The sequence below is a fragment of the Syzygium oleosum genome, unplaced genomic scaffold, assembly GCF_021117445.2.
Source record: "Syzygium oleosum isolate NSW1041296 unplaced genomic scaffold, Sole_v2.1 Sole_v2.01, whole genome shotgun sequence".
NCBI lineage: Eukaryota > Viridiplantae > Streptophyta > Magnoliopsida > Myrtales > Myrtaceae > Syzygium > Syzygium oleosum.
The window spans coordinates 30,115,120-30,138,039 of NW_026607485.1; the positions used below are offsets into that span (position 1 = coordinate 30,115,120).

Consider the following 22,920-nt stretch of genomic DNA (forward strand, 5'->3'; position numbering starts at 1 on the left):
ATCCCTTTCCGCCGGGCCGCCGGGGGCGGTCGCTGATGGCGGATCAGGAGGAGGAGGACCTGAAGATGGCGCTGCGCCTCAGCATGCAGCACTCGCCGCCGGAGCCCAAGCGGAGCAAGCCCAGGGACGCCGTCGCCGCCGCCGGGGGCTCGTCGCCGGAGGACGGCCGCCGGATGTAGAGGGAGCTCATGGCCGCCGCGGCCGAGAAGGGGATGCTGGCCGCGAGGAGCGCTGGAGCGGCGTCGCTCTGTCGGCGTTCCTTGCTCCCCGCCTACGACCTCTTCCATCTCCATCCTCGTGAACTCCTGAGAGAGAGAAGCATTCCTTCGGCCATGGTTCACCGCGCCTACGACCTCTTCCATTTCCTCACGGATTGCCCCGCCAAAATCGAGGCCGTCGGGTCCCACGCCTCCGAGATCTTCCTCGGCTGCTCCGACGGATCCCTCCGCGTCTACGGCCCCAGGCCTTCCCGCTTGGTCTGCCTTCCGCTGCCCCGCCGGCGGTCCGACCCGTCTCCTCCGCCGCCGCCCGACTCCCGCCCGGAGCACCGGATGGTGCCTTACGTGCTGCAGCGGAATGTCGACGGTTTCGCGAAGCGGCCCTTCCTGTCGATGGAGGTGTTGGCCTCGAGGGAGCTGCTCCTCACGTTGTCCGAGTCGATTGCGTTTCACAGGCTCCCCGATTTGAAGACCGTGGCCGTCCTGACGGAGGCGAGAGGTGCCAATGCGTGCTCGTGGGACGACAAGAGAGGGTTCCTCTGCTTCGCCAGGCAGAAGAGTGTCTGTATTTTCCGGCACGATGGTAATTCCAATCTATTTTCCCCTTGTTATTGTTCTTTCCTGACCCGATTTTAAGTGTCGGTCTAGTTGATTAATGATTCGGAATTGCTGTTGTAGAATGAGAATTTCGGTACTTATGATCGTGATACGATACGGTTAACGTACTTGAAGCTCCAGTAGTGGAGATAGCGGTGCTGAGTTACGTTTCAATTTTTAGATTGACTTCTTTGGAAAAGTTTGCCTCTTTACCGGTAGAGATCGATAAGTGGCTGGAAGACTGCTGCTTGATCGATTCAGAGAAAGAATTCTGAAGCTTTGTGGAATTGCAGCTGTGTCTTCCTCCGTTTTGGTGGTGATTTTGCTTTCATTATGATGTAGGGGGAAGTAGCTTTGTGGAGGTGAAAGAGTTTGGGGTGCCTGATACTGTGGAGGCGATGTCGTGGTGCGGCGAGAACATATGTTTGGCACTCAGGAGAGAGTACGTGATCATGAATGCTACAGATGGTGCGTTGTCCGAGGTATCTCCTTGTGGGAGGGTCGCGCCACCTCTGGTGGTGCCCCTTCCTTCTGGAGAACTCATCCTTGGGAAGGTAATTTTGTTCCTTAGACCCTTATGGTTCTCATCTCTTATTCTGAAAGGCTTAGTTACATTTAGACCTAGAATGCTTCTGAAGATGGAGTCACAATGTGTACTGATTAAAAATGAGGACTGCAGACTGGTCTTGTGATGGTTTAATGTGCAATCCTTGTTATTCCGATTCGGAACTGGTCGTGGTTGTTTTGCGTAGCTTGTCATCTATTCCACCACCGACAGAGTTTGGCTAGAGTGGCCCTCTGTTAATGGCCATATGTCCCCTATAATGTCTGACACGAGTGGCTAATTTTATTGCCCAGGTCATGGTTGTCGCGTGTAATGTACTGTGTTTTGGGGTGGAAGTATTTCAGGAAATGTGGACACTATGTGCTGTGTGGCCATTACAAAATCATTATGCATCTTCGTGCGGTTTGAATGCATCGTGCAGCTGAATTACTGACTTCCCGAGACTGTTAAGGTGTACTTCTTGATGCGAATATATTCTATTGGGGTGTCATCCAAGTTTGCAAGGCCCTCAACTAGTAACAACTATTTACTATTCAAGTCCAGTTCCCCTAAGTGGGTCGGCTTAAGGAATTCTTTGATACCATTATGCTCTGTCGCATCTCAGGTCCTCTATAAGATCAAATAGTCGAGATATTTCTTTTCAAATTTTATCGTCTCCTCTAGGTCCTTTAAGTTTTCCCCTACCCCTTCCATCCTCTAATCACATGTTCCCTCCGGAGCAATTTGCGGCCATTGCATTTGTACCGCTCTTCCAAAAAATCCACCTCAAAAGCAAAGGCCCTCAATTATAAGTATTTCCTCAAGTGGTTGAGGCCTGATCAAGCTTCGTATGAACATGTTACGCAGTCTATGATATCCTAATCCCTTGAGTCAACTGTTACAGCAGAACTGAAGTCAGATATTGTAAGAAGTGCTTACCCCGTAACTGGACATGAGAGGCTGTATCATTCTGCCGAGGCAATGATTCGGACATTTGCTTAGTGTCATACAGAATCTAATATTAGCAGAGAACCTTTTTTGCATTAACAGAAGAATCTTTGCAACTGGGCTTAGCTGCAAGATTTAGCTTGAAGAACAAACGTGAATAGTGTCGCGTACCTAAAACAGAGGATCTTTTTCTCCATTACAGAGGAACTTAGAACTTGGCAGAAGCTGAATAAAAAAGAAATGAGGGAAATGTAAATCCTGTCGGTGAACTAAATTGTCAATGCCTAGGTTTTTCTTGTATCCTGAAGAGGAAATCCAATTCATATTTTCTTTGGTTGCCTGCAGAATATGCTTGAATTTGCTTGCCATTCCGTGCGATGCATTTAACTTGAGATATCCCAATAAACTTTGTGACCAAGTTGGTTTCAGTAATCAAGACTAATCCTTCTCTGGATTATATGGTGGTACTTTGATATGCTTCAATGAGTTTCTGCCATATTTAGGATAATGTTGGAGTTTTTGTGGACCAAACTGGGAAGCTATTGCCAGAAGGTAGGATATGTTGGTCGGAGGCTCCTCAAGAAGTTGTCATCCAGAAGACATATGCAATAGGTTTATTCCCAAGATATGTTGAGGTAAGCTGATGATTTTCTTGCCTGCTTATTTCTCTGTTCATTCTTTTTGCATGCTAAGCTTCTTACTGTAACATTCTCCATGTTGGTGCACTTCAGATTCGCACTCTTCGAGTTCTGTATCCTTTGATTCAGACTGTTTTTCTCGGCAATGTTCGTCATCTTGCCCAAAGTAGCAGTGCGATAGTTGGTGCCCAAGATAATTCCGTCTGTGGGTTCTTTCCTGTTCCTTTTGGTTCACAGGTACTCATGGGGCATGTTAATTTATTAGGTATATTCTTATGTAGTTTCCTTTTGTTATGCTTTTTTCTTAATTCAAGTGCTTAATGCAGCTTGTGCAGTTAATGGAATCTGGCAATTTCGAGGAAGCCTTGGTGTTGTGCAAATCGTTTCCACCAGAAGATTCTTCAAAAGAGGCGAAGAACCTTCACTTCTCGTAATAAACAAAATGCCGTCAGATCGCGTCGCCGATCGACCGGAAACCGTCGAAGCTGGCTTGGGAGCCGGGCCTCGTCCTCCTCTCCGATGAAGCGCGGCGACGGAGACGCGATGGCGACGGCTCCCCTCTAGTCCCCGATTCGCGCCCCGTCGACGATGACGGCGGCCGCCATTCCTCCCGTGATAGCGATCGCAATCGCGATCGCCCGCTCTGGTTGCACCTCCACCCCCACTGACCCCCTCACTTCTCCGATGACCCTAGGGTTTCCCCTCATAGCTCCGGGATCTCCTCGATCTTCCTGCTTCTCGTCGTCGCGATCGTCGGGCTGATCTTGATCTTCTCCATTGTGCATCGCCTGGTGAATGGATTTCGAACTCTTCGCTACGTCTTCGACTGCTGGATTTGAACAATAAATTTGGTGGCTGATTGCGATTGGAGTTCATGAAATGACCCGATCTTTCTGATGAACTGGGAAATGCTGCTGAATATTGCTCTTATCTCTTTACATTGTGAGGAATATGGAAGAGCTGTGACTCTGCGCTTAGGTGTTGAGCGGCTTTGGTGTTTGGGCTTCATTTTTCAAACTACACTTTCGTAGATTAGCAGTGAAAGTCCTAACTAAAAGCTTTTGCAAGGCCTCGGGTGTATGAAATCACATCGTGGTTCTTCATGTTTAGTTTATTGATAAGATATGTCTTAGTTGATACGTACTTCCTCAATTGAAGGCCACATTCGTGCTCAGCTGGACTGATAGATGATTCTTATACTAGCAATGTACTAATTCCTCGTCGAACACCTTGCAGAATGCCCCATACCTTTGCCGGAAAGATGGCATCGTTCTTCATTGCCCTCATGTAAGTTGTCGAAGGATCTTGTTTGAGCTTCTCCTTTTCTGCCATCTATATGTGCTGTGACAATGGTTATTGCTAAATAATCTGCATTCTCGTGCTAGGTCAAGGAGCCTCCTTCACCGTGGGAAAATCCATACTCCGCAGCCACATCGTGGAAGCCTTGTGCTAAGCGTCGTGATGGTGGAATATCGAGTATGTGGCCTACTGAGCCTAGGCTTTAATCAATACTTTATCACTCTTTATATACAAATTTATGTCATTATTACTCATTTGTCTTTTTATGTCTATACCCAAAGTAAAATGACAAAAATTGTCGTTTAAAAAGAATTAAAGAAACTGGTTTAGCGAGGGAACTTGGGATTTGCTATTCTTGAATCGACTGTTAGTACCACGGATGTCTTTTAATCAGCTACATCTGGAAAAACGATATTCCCCCAGTTGCTATCTAGATGGTTCTTGACCTGTGAAGATCAGCTCGAACGCTTTTGTTTGCATCTGGAAATTTATCTCTTCCCCTTTGTTATGTTTGTGCGGGAAGATATTTCTTTCCTTCACGGTTTCAAGATCTCTTACTGACTTATGGTAAGTTTCTTCCCAAGAGCCAGCTATGATGTATAAGAACATCCAGTTATAGCGATGTCATTAGATTATTAGATGCACCTCGCGGGTAGGTGATGAAGAATGTTTCATACAATAACTGTGGACAGAAGCTGCACTTACAAAGTCATGATTGTCTTTAAAGCCTTTAAGTTTAACTTCGTGTGGGAATGGAATGATCGTGCCATTCAAAAGTATTCCTGCAATTTTTAGCATCATAAAGTAATGCGGAATTCTTTCCTTTTATCCTCTGTACAGATGTTCCTCCTGAGAATGAAACAAATGGCTACATATTCATCCACGCTGAGGGCGGTTTAAATCAACAAAGAATTGCGGTATGATATGTGCTCTATCAATTTCTCAATCTGAATGAGAAAACTTAGCTTATTGGCATATTCTGTTGGATGTCCTTAATTATCCATGCCTCTACAGCAAGTGTAGGTTTCAGGAAATACTTTTCACTCCAGGGCAATAAATTTATGGCTCTTTGCATGTGAATGTTTTTGCTGATATGGGACTATAGAAGATCTTTATGTTCAATGAACTTTGCATTATTTTGGCCCAAACAAGGTTTTAGGTTCTCCCATATTTGCTAGTTGAGGGCACAAACTAAGTTTTTGCTCCACAAAATTGGTAGCTGTTGTGAAGTTCTCATTTGAAGGAATAGCCTCCTAAGTGAAATTTAGTGGTCTCTGATGCTGAGTATGCTTAGCATCTGCTTGGAAGATACCTCGGCTTATGTCCTTCTTCTCTCATTTTGAACTAATAAGTAGAATCTTTTTAGGGGAGTGGAACTAGCACATGGAAACAATAAGAGGACAGATTGGTAGTTACTACTCACTCGTTCTTCTTTTCCTGTTTGTTAGGGAAAACTGAAAATAGATTCAGGCAACGCCAGCATAATTTCACACTCATGGGTTTGATCTATTTTGTGTAGAAGGAAATGCAAAGTTGTTATTAAGATACTTTAATTGCGTCATACTTTTCCTTATTCATTTCCTTATGCTTTTAATAGATGCTTTTGATGGATGGTTCTTTCATAGATTTTCAAATTACTATTATGTTGATTATGTCCCGGACAATTTCAGATTTGTTGCTTTACATGTTAATACTACTACGAAACTCATAATCTTGCTTAATTGTTTTCTGTTAACTGGGGATCCTTTGTCGCAGATGCTTATTGTAAAGCATGAGGCATTTCATTAGGAAGTATTTTTAGTCCTTTAAGCTATTCATTATGCAATTATGATATCTATGCAGAAAGAATCTATGAATGCAGCCCAAGTACTTGGTGGAAAAGTCGAATAAAGTTTTGGGCTTCTTGATTGCCCCAGTTCCCATTTGAGTTTGACCTATACTATTCAGTGCTGGTTAGCATAGCATTCGGCATGGACAATTTGCATTGTTTAGACAAGTATTTCCTAGGAACAAATTACATTTGTTTGATGTGCTGTTTGTCATTGCTCATAAAAAATATACTGCATGTTAATTTAATCTTTTGATCTAGAGCTGGCTTAATGAGAATCTGTCTTATTCATATTTCTCTATCCGAATACGCAATTCTGTTGCTGTTGCTAAAATTTTGAATGCTACTCTTATTTTACCAGTATTAAAGCAGGATCAGATCTGGAAAGATCAAACGTAAGTTGTCTAGACTCTGCCCTCATATCTTCTCCTCTTTCACCTTTTCCTTTTCTTGTTAATTAGTTAAACTGCAACACCTTTGCTGCAAAACAAGGTTTGGTTCAGGCTTTTCTGATACTTAGGACACGGAGTTCATCATTTAGGGGAAGTCATTGAATTATTCTATGCATTTTCTCTTACCAACCCCACCCTTGAAATTGTATTGACACATTAGCTTTTCTCTAGTCATCAAGTTAATCTAAGTTACTGTATGTTAGACATCTGAATGGCTTGGCTCCAGGCTTCAGCTCTATTAGGAAAGTTTTTCCAGATAGTACTTCAGATAGTTGATAAGTGGACATGGCTCGACTCCCTCAATATAGAATTATCTGTATTTTCTTAGTCATGCATCATTGACCAATTACGTCAGTAGCCAATTGCGTATTCTTAGATAGGATGGCATCTTGTGAAGGACAGCAAAGAAGATGAAGTTATGGAGGAACTTTTATTTGCTTTAATTGGTATCTTGGAACTTCTTGCCTGCTTTTCAATAGATCTTTTCGTATCCATGCAGGAAAATTGAGGATATTTTCAATATGGATCATTTCATTGATTATCTGAAAGATGATGTTCGGATTGTGCGCGATATCCCCGCCTAGTTTACTGATAAGTAAGAGTCGTTTACAAGCATCAGGTCTGATGAGACTATGTTTTGCTGCTTCCGAATTATTTTTGCCAATCACAAATTGTTTTTCACTAACTCAAAGAAGTGATCCATGAAATAGGCTTTGCTAAATATGAAGTAGGCACTTTTAGAGGTCAAAAGAACAAATTGCCTACCTGATATTGTCTTGGTGAAGAAAGCATATTGCATGTAGATAAGAATAGTTTGTGAAGGTGCATGTTGGTCTCTTTTTGTTCACGTGTATAGAACATGCACGCACAGATATGCACATTGCTCATATGGACACTTCTTTAATGGTCGCTTCTAAGTTTCGTCGTAAAAATGTTTGCTTTTGTTGCAAAGTTGGCAGATGACAGATCATAGATTCTAAAAACTAAGGCTTTTTTTCCCCAGTTTGCTAAGCAAGTCAATAAAAATGCGGCCGCGTAGTATTCCTATACTGCTACCGATGCATGTGCTGACTCTTTTTATTTAGTCTTACAGTTGTTAAGTACTTGATTAGCGTGGCTTATGATGTGAATGGAATGATGGTCCATTAGCATGTCCTTAATTTGGATAAGCAGTTTAAGAGGAAGAATTACGTGATGGTAGTGCCATTTTGGTTTCCTCTGGCTGGTGGATTCTGAGACCATATAATGTACTGAATAGAACTAGATAGAATGTATCGATAGTGAGATAAAAAAAACTGATGGCCATATAAAGCATGTTGGACGCCGATTGACTTAACCTTGGGAAAGTGGGTTACTTTTTAAACCAAAACTACGAAGGGCCGTCTTATGGGGATTGTGGGTTTAAGTTGTGAACCATTGAGTTAAATAGATCACTTCTGTGACCTGTTTCTGGCAGTAGCAATGAAAAGCTGTGTTTTTCACCCTGTGTTCAACTTGCAAGTATTACGATATGGTTGATGGTTTACTTAGAGTTGCATCTGGCATTAATGGCTTGAATTATGCTTGTCTCATAGACAGACAGTGAAGAATATTCCAAAATATGCACCTGCGCAATTTTACATTGACAACGTTCTACCTCGCATCAAGGAGAAAAAGATAATGGTGCTTAAACCTTTTGTCGATCGTCTTGGGTAAGTCAATTATTTATATATATGCATTGATTTTCTGTTACTCGGAGGTCGTCACGCAAAGTTTGTTTATGTACTTTCTTATCATTGATCCTTTCTTGATTAGTTATAATAATGTTCCCCCAGAAATCAACAGACTTAGGTGCCGGGTGAATTACCATGCTCTGAAGTTTCTCCCTGAAATTGAAGAAATGTCAAATTTACTGGCATTAAGGATGAGAAACTGTACTGGCTGTCAGAATCCCTACATGTATGCAACTGGGTCACCTAATATTTGCTAAATTATTTATTGGGTTCTAATACCTCATGGACCTGATTGTTTTCTGAAACAGGTCGCTTCATCTTAGGTTTGAGAAAGGGATGGTTGGCTTACCTTTTTGCGGTTTTGTGGGGAAAAGGGAGGAGAAAGCTAAAATGACTGAATACAGAAAAAAAGGAATGGCCTTGGCGGTATAAAGTGAGTTGGGGGCAAAAAGTTTTGGCTCTTTATGTTAAATGGGAATTAAAGAAACTTGCACTCCATCACTTTCTTCGGTCGCTCTTGCCTGCAGAATGGTTCTCATCTATGGCGGCTGGCCCTGCAGAAGAGGAAGGAAGGCTGATGTCCTCTTGAGCCAGGGGAAGTTGCTGTGTTTCTGCGAGCAATGGGTTATCCCAAGGAAACTCAAATTTATGTTGCCTCTGGATAGGTATATGGTGGTCAGAATCGATTGGCATCGCTAAGGAACATGTTCCCCAATCTGGTGAGACCTTTATTTATTCGTACCATACCATTTAGATTCTCTAATTAAGTGGGTGAGCAGCTAGGAAAATCATATAGTATTAAGTGGGCGAGGGCTGTCCTCGCCCGACTCTGGCGAGGGCTGCCCTCGCCGGCGTCGGACGAGGGTTGTCCTCGTCGGCTTTTGCCTCTGGCCGGTCGCTGGTCCGGCAACCGGCCAGAGGTTGAAGATGAAGAAGAAAAAATAAAAAAATTAATAAAAAAATTCGAAAAAATAAAAAATAAAAATAAAAATTTATTAGTTCGGGGTAAAATTGTCACAAGTGTATCAGTTTAGGGGTTTTTTGTGATTGAAAAAATAGTTTTGGGTGAATTTGTCACAAATTTACCAGTTTGGAGTTTTTTATCGTAAATTCGGGGTAAAATTGTCACAATTGTACCAGTTTGGGATTTTCTGTGGTAAAAAAAAAAAAGTTCGGGGTAAAATTGTCACACGCATACCAGTTTGACATTTTTTGTAGTATTAGCCATATTTCTTTTTAGTTTTGTGTTAGTATGGTAAGTTACGTTGGAAGCAACTTATGTGTGCGAATTCTTTTAATTTGTTGTCATATTTTTTTGATTTGCTTACGCAATCTCGGAATTCTTTTACAATCTCTCCGTTTGATTTGCTTATGCAATCTCGGATCCTTTTTAAAAATCTACCCCCAAGTAGGAGTGTTCATAATTTCCACTCGATGTGCTCACACAATCTCGAAATTCTCTTAGTACCTTTCCGTTTGATTCGCTTAATGCAATATGAGAACCCTACTTAAATGATGATTTTTCGAAACGGGTATTTCAAAGCAAATTGCAAGTTCGTAGCCATGAGATCGCGGCTTGTAGCTTTGAATACGGTGATTCTAATAGTCTTTTCGCGAGTGTATGGAGGTTAGAAGACTCGGGGCTTCCACCCTCCGCAAGTGATCGCAGCGGTCAGCTTCGGAACGGAAGACTGTTTTAAGTTGACCCACCAAGTGGACTCGTCTCTTTATAGTCCTTCTACGAGTTGTGCGCGGTTTAGCAGCCTCAGGACCTCCGCAAGTGATCGCGGCCTCTATCCTCAAAAGACTATGCTTTAAAATCAAACCCCCTAATGGAGCGATTGATCGTCAACTCCCAAGTGGAGCGGTTTGTTAATCGATCCCCCCAAGTGGAGTGGTTTCTTCCTCAACCTCCCCGATTGACTTGTAGATAGGGCGAGCTTCTGTAGCCCGGAAACCTCTCTTCATCAAATTCCCTAGATTATTTCTTCATTGATTGCCTTTTCCACTATCCCACGTCACTCGTCGACAAAATTCAGGTGTCTGTTTATCTTTGAATGAAACATCTTCGAGCTCTTCTTCAAAAAGGGGCAGCTGTTGACACTTAATTTTGTCGGTCCGGTAAGTCGTCTTTTCTTACATAATAAAAAAATTTAAAAGGTAAAAATAGCATAAACAACAAAAAAAAATAAAAATAGAAAAGTGGGTAGATTAGCAAATAGTAATAGAATTATTAGAAAAAATCTATATATATATATATGTATATATCTTTTTTTCAAAAAAGAATTGAGAATTGAATCGGGTCGGTTCAACCCGGCCTGCACAAGGGTCCTGGCACGTGCGCCCAGCAGCCTAGCCGGGCCCTTTTCCGGCCAGCTTTCCCCTCTCTCAGCCCATCTCGTTCCTTCCTTCCTTATTATTATTATTATTTATTTATTTTTCTCTCAGGGCGGGGGCGGGGGCAGAAAAGCGTACGATAGAGTAGAGGGCAGTGGGGGGATGGTCGAAACATTTCACAAAAAAGGTGATTCTCTCTAACGGCTCTTCCGAGGATTTTCTCATTTTCCTCTTGTCGGATTTCCCCCGGATTTCGCCGTTAGCAGCCTCCAAGCTGCGACCAGACCCGCCCCCGTTTGGTCTGTCTCTTCCAGACGAGGAGGCTAAGGTACGGTGCGTTCGTCCTCTCGTCCCCCATCGGAGGTCGCCTTCCCTCCCGGCGTTTCGGAGAGCTTACCATCGCAGATTCGTCGGGCGACCCCAGTCGGCATTCCCTCTCTAACCAGGTAAGACTCGACTCCCCTTAGTACTTTGTTTTGGCCGAGCCGGAGCCCGAGACTCGCTTTCTTCGGTGCGCACGTGTATGGGTTTTGAGTAAGTCATCTTCAGTTGTTCGTGAACGTCATTTGCTGCTTGTTTCTATTTTGGATGCAGATCGAGTCTAGAATGGGTCTGTTTTCTTCTCTCGATCCACTGCTCGCAACGTGTTCGTTGAAATGCCTAAACCGACCCACCATGTCTTGTCCGAATCGAGCATTGTTTTAGTCGTTCTTGGTTGCTTTGTGCCCGATTGTCATCGGCGTTGAGAGTTCGACGGATTATACTATTTGTGTCGTTGTGGGTTGTGGCGGTGAGGATGAGCTGGTGTTCCTTTGTGGAGAGCTATGATTGTTGAAGCTTCCTCGTGGATTTCTAGGTAGGAATTTCATGTTAGGGATGTATGACGGAATAGATTGATGGAGGAGAGTTAAGGATGGCATTGGTGATGATGATAGGTGAATGCGAGTGCTTGATAATGGAAGTCTTGCGGTAGGCAATAATAGGTCATTGGCGGTGGGGTGTATATGTTCAATGCACGACACTTTGGCGATTTCTCACATTATTTGATATGCGGAGCGTACATTTTCAAAGATTACACTTCTATTTATTTTCTTATCTTTTTATTTTAGAAATTATATCGGAAATGAGTAAGAGATTAAAGCGAGAGCGAACCGGATTAGCGAGGACGATTAACGCTGCTCGGCCGAAATAATAAACCAAATCCTGTGTCGCATGCCTATTAAGGATGCGGTCGGGACTAGTATCTTGTCACGTGATTGGAGGTACAAGTGGTATACTTTATAAGATCTTGTGTTTGATGACCGATGTTCCTGGGCTCGGGATTGGCGATAAATGCGGGAGAACTTTGGGAGGACGAGTTAAAGAGATCCTCGATGTTCATCTTAACTCACGAAAGTTCGAGCTCATTCTGGCTATATTGTCCCATGGATTACATTGACGACAGTGCATTAATACTCTATCTACAAAGTTCATCCAAGAAATCGTACTCAACCTCCGTTTTTATGGTGGCTATCCTTCTTATGAGACTCCCAGCGACCTCTATAAGTGCTAGCATTTGGTTCATTTAAAACTTATTGGATGTGTCTTGATTATTCCACCTTCATTTGAGGGATTCATGAGCTTGGTTACTTTGTACCTTGACAATGTAGAATTGCTGTCGATTTAGCTAAGAATACTAATGACTCTCGCAATGAACTTGAAACTTTGATATCACTTGCCTTCGACTACAACATTTGAGTTTGAAGAATCTACATTCAATTTTCCACGTCAACGTCAAAGCTCCCAAGCTCGAGTTGCTTGAATTTGAAGGATCGATCCGATTGTCGATGTTGTATGTCTTGCTGCTCAGAACTTGAAGTCGGTGACGGACAGTCTCACTAATACTTATTCAGGCATTGGTCTCATGGATACTAATTTGCACAAGTTCCTCCTAGCTACTCCATACCTTCGGATTCTCAAGATCGAAGACACTCGTTGAAGGTACATTATAAAAGAAATTTTCATACAAAAAATGAGTCAACAAATTTAAAATGCCCTCCCAAAGTTGTGTACCTTCAATGAGTATTAGTGAGACTGTCCGTCACCGACTTCAAGTTCGGAGCAGCACATACAACATCGACAATCGGATCAGATCCTTCAAATTCAAGCGATTCGAGCTTGGGAGCTTTGACGTTGACGTGGAAAATTGAATGTAGATTCTTCAAACTCAAATGTTATAGTCGGAGGCAGCGTGATATCAAAGTTTCAAGTTAATTGCGAGAGTCATTAGTATTCTTAACTAAATCGACAGGCAGCTCTACATTGTCAAGGTACAAAGTAACCAAGCTCATGAATCTCTTAAATGAAGGTGGGATAATCTGCACACATCCAATGAGTTTTAAATGAACCAAATGCTGGCACTTGTAGAGGTCGCTGGGAGTCTCATAAGAAGGATAGCCACCATAAAAACGGAGGTTGATTACGATTTCTTGAATGGACTTTGTAGATAGAGTATTAATGCAGTCGTCAAGGTAATCCATGGGAGAATATAGCCAGCAGCTGAGCTCGAACTTTCGTGAGTTAGGATGAACATCGAGGATCGCTTTAACTGCCCTCCCAAAGTTCTCCCGCATTTGTCGCCAATCCCCGGGGCCCCAGTAACATCGGTTATCAAACACAAGATCTTGTAGAGTATACCACTTGTACCTCCAATTACGTGACAAGATATTAGTCCTGACTGCATCCTTAATAGGCATGCGACATAGGATTTGGTTTATTATTTCAGCTGAGCAGTCGTTAATCAGGTCCTCGCTAATCCGGTCCGTCTCTCGCTTCAATCTCTTACTCATTTTCAACATAATTTCTAAAATAAAAAGATAAGGAAATAAATAGAAGTGTAATCTTTGAAAATATACGCTCCGCATATCAAACAGCGTGAGAAATCAGCCAAAGTGTCAGTGCATTGAACATATACACCCCACCGCCGATGACCTATTATTGCCTACTGCAAGACTTCCATTACCAAGCACTGCATTCACCTATCATCATCAGCCAATGCCATCCTTAACTCTCCTCCATCAATCTATTCCGTCGTACATCTCTCACATGAAATTCCTACCTAGAATTCCACGATGAAGCTTCAACAACCATAGCTCTCCGCAAAGGAACACCACCGCTCATCCTCACCGGCCACAACCCACATCGACACAAACAGTATAATCCGTTGAACTCTCAATGCTGATGACAATCGGGGCACAAAGCAACCAAGAACGACTAAAACAATGCTCAGATTCGGGACAAGACATGGTGGGTCGGTTTAGGCATTTCAACGAACACGTTGCGAGCAGTGGGTCGAGGGAAGAAAACAGACCCATTCTAGACTCGGTCTGCATCCGAAATAGAAACAAGCAGCAAATGACGTTCACGAACAACTGAAGATAACTTACTCAAAACCCATACACGTGCGCACCGGAGAAAGCGGGTCTCGGGCTCCGGCTCGGCCAAAACAAAGTAATAAGGGGAGTCGAGTCTTACCTGGTTAGAGAGGGAATGCCGACTGGGGTCGCCCGACGAATCTGCGATGGTAAGCTCTCCGGAACGCCGAGAGGGAAGGCGAGCTCCGATGGGGGACGAGAGGATGAACGCACCTTAGCCTCCTCGTCTGGAAGAGACAGACCAAACGGGGGCGGGTCTGGTCACAGCTTGGAGGCTGCTAACGGCGAAATCCGAGGGAAATCCGACGAGAGGAAAATGAGAAAATCCTCGGAAGAGTCATTAGAGAGAATCACCTTTTTTGTGAAATGTTTCGACCATCCCCCCGCTGCTCTACTGTACGCTTTTTTGCCCTTGCCCCGAGAGAAAAATAAATAAATAATAATAAGAAGGAAGGAACGAGATGGGCTGAGAGAAGGGAAAGCTGGCCGGAAAAGGGCACTGCTGGGCGCACGTGCCAGGACCCTTGTGCAGGCCGGGTTGAACCGACCCGATTCAATTCTCAATTCTTTTTTGAAAAAAAGATATATATATTTTCTAATAATTCTATTACTATTTGCTAATCTACCTACTTGTCTATTTTTTTTATATTTTTTTTGTTGTTTATGCTATTTTTACCTTTTAAATTTTTTTTTATTATGTAAGAAAAGACGACTTACCGGACCGACAAAATTAAGTGTAAACAGCTGCCCCTTTTTGAAGAAGAGCTTGAAGATGTTTCATTCAAAGATAAACAGACACCTGAATTTTGTCGGCGAGTGGCGTGGGATAGTGGAAAAGGCAATAGATGAAATAATCTAGGGAATTTGATGAAGAGAGGTTTCCGGGCTACAGAAGCTCGCCCTATCTACAAGTCAATCGGGGAGGTTGAGGAAGAAACCGCTCCACTTGGGGGATCGATTAACAAACCGCTCCACTTGAGAGTTGACGATCAATCCACTCCACTTGGGGCGATTGATTAATAAATCGCTCTATTAAGGGGTTTGATTTTAAAGCATAGTCTTTTGAGGCTAGAGGCCGCGATCACTTGCGGAGGTCCCGAGGTTGCTAAACCGCGCACAACTCGTAAAAGGACTATAAAGAGACGAGTCCACTTGGTGGGTTGAGAAGGGTGGGGTGGGGAGTTCGAATCCCCACCTTCGCAGGGGTGGGGCCGCGTAGTTTAAGATGTGGGTTTCGACGCCCACGCCCTGCAAGAGGTGGGGTGCAAGTCTGAGTATGTATCGTGAGTGAGAAATAGAGTAGGACCGACCAAAAAAAAAAAACTTAAAACAGTCTTCCGAAGCTGACCGCTGCGATCACTTGCGGAGGGTGGAAGCCCCGAGTCTTCTAACCTACATACACTCGCGAAAAGACTATTAGAATCACCGTATTCAAAGCTACAAGCCACGATCTCATGGCTACGAACTTGCAATTTGCTTTGAAATACCCGTTTCGAAAAATCATCATTTAAGTAGGGTTCTCATATTGCATTAAGCGAATCAAACGGAAAGGTACTAAGAGAATTCCGAGATGTGTGAGCACATCGAGTGAAATTATGAACACTCTTACTTGGGGGGTAGATTTTTAAAAAGGATCCGAGATTGCATAAGCAAATCAAACGGAGAGATTGTAAAAGAATTCCGAGATTGCGTAAGCAAATCAAACGGAAATTTTAATCAATACCAAAGACGGCATGAAGACTTTGAATGTCGTTCAATTTTTGGCAAATGTTATCCGGAGGAAAGTTTTCAACAAGATGATTTTGGTTAACTTAAAGAGTTTTGCTAAAATGCCAAAGTAGGGTACCTTAATCAGAATGGTCCAAATCAATATAGACTTCGTAAAGGGTTGTAATGTTGGTTCCATGGAAAGCTAAAAAGGCTCACATTTTCTCAAAAGGTTTTAAAAAGAAGTTGGTGATCATCTCGGCATCACTACCAACTCATCCAATTCTTAAAGGGTTAATATCACGAAAAACTCCAAACTGTTATACTTGTGACAAATTTACCATAAACTAATTTTTTAACCAGCAAAAATCCCAAACTGATACATCCGTGACAATTTTACCCCAAACTAATTTTTTGACCATAAAAAACCCAAAATTGGTACATTTGTGATAAATTTACCCTCCGTTAATTTCAGTTAAATTGGATTAATGCAAAAAAAAAATCACAAACTGGTACACCTGTGATAAATGAAAGGTAAAATCCAAAACTGGTATATTCGTCAACTATCGGATGTCATTTAACAATGTAATTTAATAGTAAAATTTAACGGAAATTAACGCGGGGTAAAATTGTCACATGTGTACCAATTTGGAGTTTTTTGTGGTTAAAAAATTATTTTGAGGTAAAATTATCACAGGTGTACCAGTTTGGGGTTTTTCGTGGTATTAACTCATACTTAAAAGCGCTTGACTTTTGAAACCCAATTTATCTCCAGAGTTAATCGGCTTCGCCCTTTTTCTATTTGCTTTTGTGTTTAGACTAAATTTCTTTTCATACAAAGATTTTGCTTTTGATGCATTTTTTATTGGGTTAATACCACGAAAAACCCCAAACTGGTACATCTGTGACATATTTACTCAAACTAATTTTTTGACAACAAAAAATCCTAAACTAGTACATCTGCGACAAATTTACCGCAAACTAATTTTTTGACCACTAAAAACCCCAAACTGGTACATTTGTGACAAATTTACTTTTCGTTAAATTTGATTAATATCACGAAGAATCACATACTGGTACACCTTTGACAAACGGAGGGTAAAACTCCAAACTGGTACACCAGTCAACTGTCACGCGTCATCAAACTCAGAAATTTGATTGTAAAATTTAACGGAAACTAACGGAGGGTAAAATTATCAAAGTATACCAATTTGGGGTTTCTTGTAATCAAAAAATTAGTTGGGGGTAAATTTATCACAGATGTACTTGTTTATGGTTGTTCGTGGTATTATCCATTTTTGCCTTACTTTTACTTAGCAGACTGCTTTTTCATGTCCCTTATTTTCATGTTCTTTTGATCTTCTGATTTTTTCGACTCTCTTGATCCTAAGACTTTTGATTTTAAGGAATCTCGAAACATTTTTCCAAGAATTACCAACCTTCTTGATATATCATATGCCTTGCCCCAGTGTAGGGAGATAATAACAAACCAGGCTTGTGAAATGGATACTCAAGGTTCAAATTGGCTTAGCAAAGGATATATAAGTGTTTGTGTTAGACAAATGAGCATTCTTATTTACTTTGGGATGTTTTGAGCCTCCACGAGGAACCACATGAAGTTAACCACAAAAAGGTTGACACAAGTGAATGCAACAAAATCTTTCTTGATCTTTCTCTACAAATAATCAACCGTACAACCTCCTTATCTTGACGAAGTCTTCATCCACTAAGTGTCCATGCGACATTTTTATGAGAGGGCTTGTTTTAAAAGTCTAAACTAATCCTAAAAAAATGGCAAATTCATAAACAATGTATTGAAAAGACGGGGCGTAAATTAAACACCCAATGTATTGAAATGTGAACTAATCTAAGAATAATAAAAGAAAACCCGCAACTCGTCGGGTGTTTATTACAACACAAATTGAAAACCCGAGACATGGTCGGGTGACATGAATTGTTACGGAATGAGACCAAATTGGACATTGGTCTTTAATCTCCATTCTCAAGGGTCTCAGCCACCTCTTCCATGGACCGCCTTAGTGGCGTTGGTTTTTATTGAATTTATACATTCCAAAAAGTAACCTGCAAGCATACAAGCAAAGCACTGCAATGACATCCAATCATCAAAGCATTGAATTGGCCTCGGGATCGGCCTTTGCCTTTAATGCATTTCGGTTATCCAACCACCTAATCGACTAAGATTGATTGATTGATGGTTAATGATAATCGGTCACCATTTGCATTCACAAAACGATGATCGATATTAATTAATCCCTAAAGTCGGTTCTAAGTGTCCATTATAGGCTACCCGCCGAACATGCATCGAACCTAAATATTCATCTAGCATACATATGCATAAGAAAGGAAGCATGCAATTAGGTCAAATGACCTTATTTCTCAATCAATTACACAATTGAGAGTGAGCCTCAAAAGGATTACTTATTCAATTACAATTCAAATTTTAAACAGGTTCTGTTTAAACCCAATTAGCTTAACAAATGAAGTCCAATTGACATAGTTCAACTATCATTAAAAATCTTAGGATGTGAGATTTGAAGTTCATGAAGACCATTCAGACCAGTCTTAACCCGGTTTATCCGAAAAATTTAAATCAACCCGGATACCCCAGACTCGACCCGGTTCCAGCTCGTGATTTGAAAAAATGCGGGAAAAATATCAAATGACGACAAAAATGGGTCAAATTTTACAGGGAGTTGGAAAAAGTGTGATGAACAACTTTAGTATTTTAATATTTTTCTAAAAACCCTCTGATTTTTCGCAGTAATTTAATTTTTACACGGGACTCAGTTCCAAATCAATTTTCAAGGCGGAAGTGAACTTATCCGCAATTTTTGCCAAATTGGCCCCTCAAATGTTGCTATTAGGTCCTCAAACTTTTCAGTTTTCAAATTAAGGTCCCAATGAACAACTTTTAAGTTTTAACTTTTTGCAAAAAAAGGCCTCGAACTACCTCAAATTTACAAAAAAAAAAAAAACACAGTTTCAAGATGTCGTTTTCAAGGATGAATCGCACAAGGCCAAATCACCACGGAATTTTATGAAATTTTGAAGTTAGAAAGATAAATGATGTTGTTTACAAATTTCATGAAGAAACTTTTTGCAAATTATGAACACAAAAAATTAGAAAAATCATCGAACCAGACAAGGTCGGTCAGGAACAGATTATCACATAACAGAAAGCAACATTTTCAGATTCCGACTTGAAATCACAAAGACAATTTAACACGGTAAATGATGTTCAATTTCGACACAACCTATCAAATCGAAGTTTAGGATATCAACTTTGATTCACCAGCTAAAACTTTTCGAGATTTCGGCATTTTCAAGCTCAAATTAGCAATGGAAGCATACTGACTCAGCTAGCACGATTTTGCTGACATGCAAGCAATCATCAAACATGCAACCAACAATCAATTCCCTCAAAACACGCACTATTCTAGCATCAAGATAAGGCACTAAACAACAAAATATTAGCTGCCATGGCTATTCTCATTCAAGATCAATCGGCTTCACGAAACTTCCACCATAATCCTAAAGCTAAGTCATCGAGCACCAACCTTACTTGACGAAGCTGCTGAGCTCAATTGAGTTATTCCGCCACCAAGTTGACTTCACAAAATGGCCGAGATAGCTCGCCAATCACTGAAATCACAGCACCAAGGATTATGTGAAAATTCGGATTAAGGAGCTTGAATGAACAATCAAAGGAAACAATCGAGTCAAGGGAGATCCGGTGGCTGGCTTCCAATATCAGGTGGCTATTTCATTGGAAGCCAGCCATCACGGCCTCAAGGACAGATCAAGAAGGGGCATCGTACAACTTGGATTGCTGGAGGAAGGCCGCTGGTTGCCGGAACAGCGGTCAGAAGTTTGCTTTAATCAATTTTTGATTTTTGCTATTGGAATTGCGGAAGACTCAAGAGATTCTCTTCTAGCTTGGTTCAGCCAGACTTCCTCTCTCTAGGAGGAAGTTGAAGAGAGTGAGACAAAGAATTAGTGGACTACTCAGCTTGACTTGGAAGAAACCAGTCAGAGAGAGAATTCGTGGATAAATTGCGCCAAAGAGAGAATTGGTGGAGAAGTTGCAGGAGAGAATGAGTTCAGATTGAGAGAATTCATGGAGAGAGAGTTAGGGGAGAGATGGTGGAGAGTTTTCTTTCCGAGAGAGAATCCATGGCCGAATATGAGAGCTCTCCGTTATCCCCTCTGATGTGCGCCCAAGGGAGAGCTAAGAGAATTGGAGGGAAATTCAAAATAATTTCCAATCTTGATCCCATGGCTCTAGTTGATCTCTTCAAGGCTAAGCAAATTCCTTCTTGGTTAATCAAACCCCTAATTGGCTGAAATTTTAAAATATGGATTGATGACATGGCAATGTGGATGGCCAAGATTGAATGTCAAATGAATGGTTGAGATTGTTTGCTTAATCATTAACTAATTTTCCTATAGGGGCAATTTTGTAATTACCAAGGGAATTTGGTAATTTCTCGAGTGAAAGAGAGGGCTGGTCGGCTACGCTAGTTGTGGCTTGTGATCCGGCATTGTGGGATGGTCGGACCGCTCGGATTTGGCCGATCTCGCTCGAGCTAGCTTGGTTCGACCGGGTTGGCTCGAGGTCCTTTCATTGTCCAATTTGGTCCCAATTTTACTAATTAACCTTGACATTTTGTTCAATTGAGCTGAATTGAGGATCGAATTAATGATTTGGACCGAATTGGATACAATCGGATCGGCCCGATTCGAGCCAAGTTAGCATGGTTCAATTGGATGGACTCACAGCACCTCAATTTCTCTGATTTTTCTTGAATTGCATTATGAGTTAGACTAATGTGTACAATTGAGGTTCAATTGGCCAAATTGAAATTCAATTTATCAAATTGGATGCTAGTCTAGAATAAGTCAAGTTAAATTGCACTTTGAACCAATTCTTCATAATTTCGTTAATCATCAACCGGCTAAAATGATCAAATTGAATCCAAGTGGTGTGATTTCATCACAATTGATTTTAGAATTGAATTTCATTTAATGATTTGGACTCAATTGTGACAAGATCTCACAATTCATGATAAATTAATCGGAATCACTAATTATGGCTCAAATTGGGGGTTTTTACCTTTGGGTTAGAATTCTGAAATTGGCTTGAAAATTGAATGTGAAACGATCTCTAGATAAAATGTCATGAAGGAAGTTATCCTAAAAAAATGAATGGAAATTAAGTAATTTCATTTTTGACCGATTTTGAACCAAAATTCACGAATTGGGAAAAATTTAGTTCTAAATTAATTTTTGTAAAATTGATGATGCCAAAGTAAAATTAAGGTAAAAAGAAGTTGATTTTGAGATGCTGCATTTTTTTCGATTTTTTGAGCAAAGCGTTGGCGAAAAGTCAACATTTTAGTAATTAGTTACTAAAATGTCAATTAATGAGTCAAATTTTGATTTTTCAAAAATTCACAGTGCAAAAGTGAAATTGACGCTATTTTGGGACTTTTGCCACTTCAATTCCTTTTGATCATTAATATCACCAATAAAGATTTGGTGAATCAAATTGAGGGCATGATAGAAGTCTTCAAATGACAGAAAATGATTCTGGTCAGCTAGGGTAAGGCAGTTCCACGAATCTTTCAAACTTCTAGTAAACCCACTTAACAAATTTGGATAGAATATGCCATTTTGATAATTTTGAGTTTAATGATCTGGTAGTCATTCGGGCATGTAATTCTTATGGTCGATCTATCCACTTTGAGTCTGGAAGATCATCCTAAGTAAACTCGACCTTTTGAAGAGGCTATGTTTCTACTTTCTCCTTGAAACACATTAGATGAGCTCGGTTGGAACTATTGTGTAGTTGGCTCCATGCCATCATCTTCATCTGCCACTATTATTCCATGCTGGACTGGAGTATCTTCTGAAGGTAATGCTATGGATATTTTGGATAAAGTATCCGAATCATCACTGGAACTTTTTTCAGTTTTATCTGGTTCAGCTGCGATTGTTGCTACATTTGGAAGAGCTTGCTGGTGCTGCTATCGTAGAAAAGACTCAATAGTTTGGAGATCATGAATGATGATGGTGGATCTTCATTCTTGGATTCAGAAGTTTTTCCTTTCCTTTTCGAGTCTTGAACACGATCTCGTAGAGTTATGATATCTGGACGTTGAGGCACCAAGTCTTGCCTAGCTGAAATTTCTGCAAATATATTCCTAGTAAAAATTAAAGGAGAACTACTAAGCTGCAGAGTTGGTGCAGCAGTTGGAGCAAAAGGATCAGCTAGTTGCCTCGGATGTTGGGGAAGACATGCTCTTTAAGTTGAGAGCTGAGCAATCTGCTGTTTCACCTTTACTATTTCTTCCATTGAATTGTCCAAATAATGACACTGGATTCTTCGAGCTTCAACATTAGCAAGCCTTTTTCTCAAGGTTTTTAATCATTCCTTCTATCTTGATAGAAGTTTTTGCAACCTAGTCAACTCTCTGGTGCACGTGATCAAGCCTTTCACGAATAGCACCGAAACCTTCGTGCATAGTTCTGAGAGTTGAGCCAATCTGCTAAAGAGCAGTAGTATGAGAAGCAAGCACCTTCTTTTGGATAAGTGCATCTGCCAATTAAGGACATCTTCTTCTGCATAAATCTTTTTGAAATTGTCACTAGCATCAACTCCCGGAGGATTTGGCACCTTAGTAATATGTTTGTACCATTGGTCAGAACTAGTCGTCTCAAACTCTTGCTCTAGCTGAGGTATATGTGTCAAAGAGGGAAACTCTACAGGAGAGAATGTACATATAGCCGGAGGTTGTATGGCTGTATTGTGTTTAGGCTTTTGGATTTTTTGGTCATTTGGCACTGATTCAATAGGAGGATAGGCTTCTATTGGCTTGAATGGTTCTGAATTACGAGAGAAATTTTTCTTGGCAAAAGGACACAATAAATGCCATAAGTTGTGTACGGAGATCACTTTGGTGCCATAACTTTTTTTTGGATCACTTTGGTGTCAACTTTTTTGAAAAATGATACCCACCCATCGGTGGCCGCGTTGGTTTGCGCTCAGTTCCTTTCACGAGAGGTCCTGGGTTCAAAACTCGTCCATCGGTGATTTAAATGGAGGTCGTGGCGGTGGGATGCTGCGCTAGCCCCCCTCGAGGACTAGTCGGGCATCACCGCTGGTTTGAGCCCTAGCTCGCCGGCCGCGCGGACACCTCGATTATA

At 41.4% G+C, this 22,920-nt stretch overlaps 2 protein-coding genes and 1 long non-coding RNA gene across 6 annotated transcripts; 1 reads left to right on the top strand and 2 right to left on the bottom strand.

Moving 5' to 3' along the window:
* Positions 1-248: 248 nt before the first annotated feature.
* LOC115691554 (vacuolar sorting protein 39-like) lies at positions 249-9,019 on the top strand. 4 transcript variants are annotated; one of them, XM_056319639.1, is made up of 13 exons: positions 249-801; positions 1,158-1,369; positions 2,811-2,942; positions 3,039-3,182; positions 3,272-3,736; positions 4,182-4,232; positions 4,331-4,421; positions 5,085-5,161; positions 6,434-6,467; positions 7,024-8,215; positions 8,339-8,462; positions 8,545-8,669; positions 8,764-9,019. In XM_056319639.1, exons 1-5 carry the CDS (start codon positions 333-335, stop codon positions 3,377-3,379), a joined length of 1,065 nt encoding a protein of 354 aa, XP_056175614.1. In that variant the 5' UTR covers positions 249-332; the 3' UTR covers positions 3,380-3,736; positions 4,182-4,232; positions 4,331-4,421; positions 5,085-5,161; positions 6,434-6,467; positions 7,024-8,215; positions 8,339-8,462; positions 8,545-8,669; positions 8,764-9,019. The 4 variants fall into 4 exon arrangements, with proteins under 4 accessions (XP_056175614.1, XP_056175605.1, XP_056175619.1 ...); XM_056319630.1 differs by having other exon boundaries at positions 4,182-4,421; positions 8,319-8,462; XM_056319644.1 differs by having other exon boundaries at positions 4,182-4,421; positions 8,319-8,462; positions 8,560-8,669.
* A 3,803-nt stretch (positions 9,020-12,822) lies between these two features.
* Positions 12,823-13,308, bottom strand: LOC115668677 (F-box/FBD/LRR-repeat protein At1g13570-like). Its single transcript, XM_030590087.1, has one exon. It carries the CDS (start codon positions 13,306-13,308, stop codon positions 12,823-12,825), a length of 486 nt encoding a protein of 161 aa, XP_030445947.1.
* Positions 13,309-13,412: 104 nt separating this feature from the next.
* Positions 13,413-14,362, bottom strand: LOC130140395 (uncharacterized). The gene is made up of 2 exons (XR_008818409.1): positions 14,087-14,362; positions 13,413-13,938 (listed from the first exon to the last, which is right to left on the bottom strand). It is a non-coding gene; the product is annotated as an uncharacterized LOC130140395 (long non-coding RNA).
* Positions 14,363-22,920: the final 8,558 nt, after the last annotated feature.